We start from the raw sequence: 6,440 nt of genomic DNA on the forward strand, positions 1-6,440 counted from the left end.
TACCTAATCATGTCTGATGGGTGCCTGATCTCTGAACAGAAAGAGGTCTGTTTAGGTTTTAACATGCACCATTTTTAGTGATAAACTGCCCCCTGCTGGTCATAGACTAAATGAAAAAAGTGTATGTTTTCCAAAGACAGATATTCATTACAATGGTCTGGATCCTAAACCAGCAATGAGCGAGTACCACTGCTGTAACTTTTCCCAACACAATTGTTGATGTTTTAATGATAGAAAACTAAAGTTTGATGAAAGCTAGAATGTCCACTAATGTGCTTGTTGAGCAAAAAAAGGCAGTAGTGGAGCAGAAGGAGGTGATTTAATGTTGATGCAAATAATTTGAGTCACGAAACAGCAATCCAAATATTTTGTTTTTATAGGCTACACAAAAAAAGGAAGAAAAGGACAAAGAAATAAGAGGATCCTTAGCATGTTAGATAGCGGTAGGCAACACCTAGGTTTACGGTTGTTAACGTGTTGTTAACGTGTTGTTAACGTGTTGTTAACGTGTTTTTGAACTGCTGGGCCTTCCATATACTAAGATGAGGTGAGAGCTGTTCTATTCCATTCTATTCCATTACGCACGTTCTCTGAGCTCTCCACTGTTGGCACACAGCAGCACGGCGTCGTTTTCCTCAACAGACCCGACCCACTTCATCACGGGCTAAATCTTAATATCTTTAAGCTTTAGCTAACAGCTAACAGCTAACGACAACAACAACAACTGCTTTCAACACAGATAAATGGATAAATACTCACAGAAGACTTTCATTGTTGGATTTATTACTTTTAAGAAGTCTCTGAAAAAAAAATATATATATATATGTATATATAAATATATACATATATATACACACACAGTATACAGTATGTGTATATATGTATATATATATAAATATATATATATATATTACATGGCTGTGTTGAATACTCGATTCTGATTCGTCAATCACGGCGTTCTGCGGTCTGTAATTTCTCTATAACAGACCGTTGCTATGTATAGCAGACCGTTGCTATGTATAGCAGACCGTTGCTATGTATAACAGACCGTTGCTATGTATAGCAGACCGTTGCTATGGGCGCAGCTCTGATGTCGGACTCTGGAGGACCGTTTTTGTGTCAAATTATTGATTTCTTCAGTAAGTAGCCGTGTAATAAGCGTGATAATGTACAGCTAGCGGGTCATTGTTGTGAAAGAATCCCCTTCAGGGCGATGCTGTATATTATCCCTTACATACCGTAGATATATCGACCCCTCATTAGAAAGCTACGGTGGTGACAAAGCAGCTGCAAGTTAAAGTAAGTCAGGCCTTCAGGTTGAGAACCAATGCCCGAATTAACCATAAAAATGTCCATGGGCTAGCTGTGTTTTGCACCAAGTTTACCGTGCTACACTTCCCTGACTACTCGTGATGAATGAATTGAGAGTAGAGAGTAGAAGGGACCAGTAAGACAGGGAGAGGGACGGAGAACAAGGGTCTTGGCCAGGACGTGGAAGCTGCTAAAAGCAACTCAATTCGTGTTTGACCTCAAGCATTCATTATGTATTATACATCAATTAAATGTAGTCAATGACGGTTGTTGGGGGGGGGGGGGGGAAGTAGTGAAGGAAGTGGGGGGGTTGTTGTGACATTGAGACATCAGTAAGACATTTTAACAGAAATGAACGTAGAGTCATAATTCTAATGATGAACAGGAAAAGGAAAATCTGGATGTGCAAATATATCAGAAACATGCTTCCACTAGCTTGGATCAATGCTAAGATGTGCTGTCCCAATCACCCAAAGGTTCTGGGTCAGTTTACACAACATGCCTTCTTGGAATATGATAGAACCTTCTTTCCTCCTCACATGGATCAGACACATCTTCAGTAGTACGTACATGTATCATGTGTTGGGCATCTGTTATTTATGGCAAGAAAGCTTACACAAGACGAAAATACAAAAAAAACGGTCTCAATCACCTTTAATTCACCAGAACAGATGTAAATGTATAACAAGTCATATTTTGTGTCAAGCAGACAGATGTTACTACCTGTCAGATGTTACTATAGCGTCACCAACTGGGCAGTATTTGCACAGAACTTCCGATCGACAAGCACAATGTCACGTCTCTGTATGTCAATGGAATTTGTAGAAACATTTTTTTCAGACGAAGAACATTAAGAAGAGTTTATTGTCATGATGTCATTATCATTATAACTTTAGATGAAAGGAAAGAGTGGACATCTCTGAGCACTGTGGGCCTTTTTATTCTGTATAGTATGGAGCTCTTCAGGTATGTATGAATAGAGAGCAATAGTCTCTGTGTTTACTAGTATTTCCACGTTTCAGTGAGATTTGTTATGTGTAACGTGGCTATAGAAAAGTTGTTTGTATCATAAACGGTGTATTTTAGTGTATTTGCATTCAATTTACAGTTTCAGGTTTAGTATGAGAAGACCTTCGGTAGCATCACTATCCCTGGGATCTGGGTGATATTGCCTGTTAAAATTAGATTATACACTAGGTGAAGAAAACTTTAGTCTTTTATTGCACCTAGTGCTCTCATACAGAATTACAATTTCCTGATTATGGGAGGAAAATGTTGCTATGCACATTGCTTAAATCAGGGGTCAGCAACCTTTACTATCAAAAGAGTCATTTTAGACAAAAAAATAAATAAAAAATCTGTCTGGAACCGCAAAACATTTGATCATTGTGATGAAGGTAACACAGTTTATAGTCTAAGTACAGTATATAAGTCTAATGCAGTGAGGGCCAAAGTGCAAATGTAGTACGGAGTATTAGGGCCACATTGAGGGAAAAAACATCTGAGATTTACAGAATAAAGTCACAACTTTACGAGAAAAAAGTCGTAATATTACGGGAAAAAAAGAAAATAACACGTAAAATGACTACTTCATAATATTATGACTTTATTCTCATGATACTACGACTTTTTTCTCTTTAACTTGTGACTTTTTTCTCGTAATATTATGACTTTATTCTCGAAATCTCCCATTTTTTTTTTTCCTCAATGTGGCCCTAATATACCATCGTACCATAGACCCACAACAATGATAAATAAATCTTTAAATGTAAACACAAAACAGTTCATTTCCATTTTTAAAGATCCACAGGGAGCCACTGGAGAGAGGTTAAAGAGGCGCAGGTTGCTGACCCCTGGCCTATACGGATGGAATGAAATAACAGATCCTTTGACTTCTTCTCAAATGACAAAAATCCCTTTTTAAAAAATGAATGATGAAATCTAATCAGTGTGGTCGACAGGTGAGATTGTCAGAGGGGCGGAGTTCATGCCACCGTGATGAAGACCGGGACTGAAGAAGGGCCTGAGCTTCTCATTGAAGCAGCAGTCAGTGAAGGAGTAGAGGTGAACTGCAGCATCCACATCATAAAAGGAGACCAGACCGTCCTCGTAACTCACAAACACCCCCACCTTCTGAGGCCCCGAGTTCAGACTGAGGCTGACAACAGGGCTGGCATAAGTTAGGTACTCGTTTCCGTTCCTCAAACCCACGGCCCAGTAGCCGCTCACAGGGCTTAGTGGGATTATTCCCTTCCTGTTGACTGACCCTTTGACCACTCCCAGAGTCCAGTCAGTCTTCCCCATAACCTCAACCTCGTAGTAAAATCTTCCCGAGGAGAAACTCTGCTGTGCCAACACAGTGGCGTAAAGAGAAAATCTCTCTGCGTTGTCTGGCAGGTCCCTCCTCACCTGACCACACCTGACCTGTTTCCCATCATCAGACAGGATGAGCCAGGGGTTAGCTGTGTGACGTTCAAGTACGACGTCCATGGCGTAATGCTGGACCCTCTTCAACCTGGCCTCATGAAGCAGCTGCCTTTTCTCTTTGCTGAGCATCTCCTCCAGCTCAGCCACGGCTCTCACCACAGTCCCCTCGTATGATGGCGGACGGACGCTGACCTCTGTCCTCTTCTTGGTGCATAGATCAGTGTTCATGGATGTGAAGCTCTGGAGGAGGTGAAGATGGTCTTGAGTACGTGAGAGCTGCTGCACTTCAGCGGTCCTCTTCATCAGCGCAGAGATTTCTTGTTCCAGTTCTTTGATGAAGCTGTCGGCCTTTTCCTCTGTCGTCTCCTGCCTCTCTTCGATCATCTCGATCAGCTCGTTCAGGTCTCTCTCGGCCGTCTGCATCAGAATGGTGAAGACACGGAGACCGTCTGCTATCTCTCTCTCTGCGTCTTCCTTACTGTGCACTTTCAACTGCTTCGTTTTCTGGATCTTGAGCTTCCTCTCCTGGATCATCTGCTGGATTTCAGCCTTTTCCTGCTCCAGCTCAGCCTTCTTTACTTCATATTCATCTTTCAGAGAAGCGATGTTGTGTGTCACGTGTTCTGAAACAGTGCAGAGCGAACACACACACGTCTGGTCAGTCTTACAGTACAGCTCCAGTGGTTTTTTGTGCTCCGTACACACCCTGGCCTCCATGTTCTCCACAGGATCGGTCAGCGAATGTATTTTCAAGCGGTTCGCTTTCATATGAGGGTCCAGGTGAATACCGCAGTAGGAGGCGAAACACGTCAAGCACGACTTCAGAGCCTTCAGTTTAGTTCCGGTGCAGATGTCACAGGGGATGTCTCCTGGTTTGGCGACCTCTGAGTCCCCGCTGCTTTTCTGTCCAGCTGACTGTCTGAACTCAGCGGCCATCTCAGATATGAAAGTGTTGACAGGCAGCTCAGGTCGTGTTCTAAAATGTTTTTTACACATGGGACACTGGCACTGAGCACTGTTGATATTCCAGTGCTGTGTGATGCAGTTTTTGCAGAAGTTGTGTCCACATGGTATCGTGACTGGATCAGTGAAAACATCCAGACAGATGCAGCACAAAAACTGCTCTTCAGTTAGCCGGCAGCAGGCAGCTGACATAGTGATACACTGAAAACAAAAGTGAAAGTCAAATTCCCACACATCTTCCGCACATTACACAACTCTTATAGAAATACTATATTATACTGCTAATATTAAAACATATACTTGATAAACTAGACATGTTTTAATTGCACACTTTATGTTAAAGTTGTGTGCAAAGTATATAGTGTATGTTACAGTTCACGTGTGTGCTCATGGTGGTTTAAAGTGGGTAAATACAACAGACTTTACCTGTATAAGTTAAAGAACCGTTGGAGGAGAAACAGGACCTCTCTGACGATCCTGATCAATCTGTTTTAATCCGCAAACACAGAAACGTCGAGTGCAGCTCACCAGTTGCTCTGAGCTGCTTTGAGTCGTAAACAAGGAAATGAGTTGCTGAGTCACTCCTCCTCTTTCCAGGGTGCTCCACCTCCTTCCACCGAACTCTGTGTGTGTGTGTGTGTGTGTGTGTGTGTTTTGTTATGTCTTCCTGCTTTGTGTTAGTTCTGTTTGCCTTCACGCTGCAGGGCAGGCATTTCAATGGATAGACAGTGTTTCATATTCTGAGACATTTTTAGAAAGCAAAGGCACAGTTTTGGCAATAATTCAGTTCAATTTATTTCATTTTTATATAGCGTCAAATCATAACAGAAGTTGTCTTTTCATATAGAGCAGAGGCCTGTACTATGAAGCCAGTTCAACATACCCAGGGTATCTTCTCCTTATCTGGTTTAACTAACTCTAACAAACAAGATCACACTAAACGGTCCTGCAAAGTTGGTTATCAACTCAGTAAATCAACCCAGAGTTTCTCTGTCTGGCTGTGAGCGCGTTCACATGAACGGGGAGGTGTTTGCAGCATCTGACCAATCACAGACATGAACAAGTCTACTGACTGCAGACAGACAGGCAGAGAGACACATTTTACAAAGGAAGAGCAAACTATATTATACCATTTTCACACCAATGGTTAACCTACCCTGGTCCAACCCTACTTTTGTCAATTCAAAACAAGCCAGTCAATGACCTGGGTCACACCTGGGAGCAATGCATACTAATTACCTGAGGTGCTGTAAATGGGGGGAGGGTAGGGGAGGATGCACGTCATAACCAGTGGACAGCTTCTGTCACGCAACTTCCTGCAGAGCCAACAGTCCCCGTCGCCTTCTTGAGTTTGTAGAGCGCAATTGTTCAAAAAACACCCATAAAACAAGGCGCACAAGAACAGCAGCTACCGTGGACACCGTCGATCGAGCAGACATTCTTCCAATGTTGTTTGGATTTGGATTGGTTGTGCTCGCACAGTCGCCAGTGGATGGTCTAATGAAGTTGCTGATGGAGGTGTTCACAATTCAAGCTGTGCTAAGAGCAAGACGAAGAGATTTCATGGCTGAATCTATTAGACGTCGAAGTGAGTATCTCACAAGAAGAAGAGATTTTATATTGTCTTCGATGGCTAGTGTTGTCTGCCTCTACATCTTAATTGAACTCATCGGCCCAGCACTGCGACGTAAAACAACAAACCAGACGTAAGTAAAAAAGAATGGAAATTAAAACAACAT

The 6,440-nt window shown here is 42.3% G+C and overlaps 1 protein-coding gene across 1 annotated transcript; it reads right to left on the reverse strand.

Annotated features, from left to right (window-relative positions):
* Positions 1-3,048: 3,048 nt before the first annotated feature.
* Positions 3,049-5,277, reverse strand: LOC119498695 (E3 ubiquitin-protein ligase TRIM39-like). Its single transcript, XM_037787736.1, has 2 exons — positions 5,128-5,277; positions 3,049-4,902 (listed from the first exon to the last, which is right to left on the reverse strand). Exon 2 carries the CDS (start codon positions 4,891-4,893, stop codon positions 3,253-3,255), a length of 1,641 nt encoding a protein of 546 aa, XP_037643664.1. The 5' UTR covers positions 4,894-4,902; positions 5,128-5,277; the 3' UTR covers positions 3,049-3,252.
* Between the last annotated feature and the right edge of the window lie 1,163 nt (positions 5,278-6,440).

Source organism: Sebastes umbrosus, chromosome 12, assembly GCF_015220745.1.
Source record: "Sebastes umbrosus isolate fSebUmb1 chromosome 12, fSebUmb1.pri, whole genome shotgun sequence".
NCBI lineage: Eukaryota > Metazoa > Chordata > Actinopteri > Perciformes > Sebastidae > Sebastes > Sebastes umbrosus.

Coding starts and splice junctions, on each gene's coding strand:
- LOC119498695 (XM_037787736.1), bottom strand. CDS start 4,893: ATGTCAGCTGCCTGCTGCCGGCTAACTGAAGAGCAGTTTTTGTGCTGC.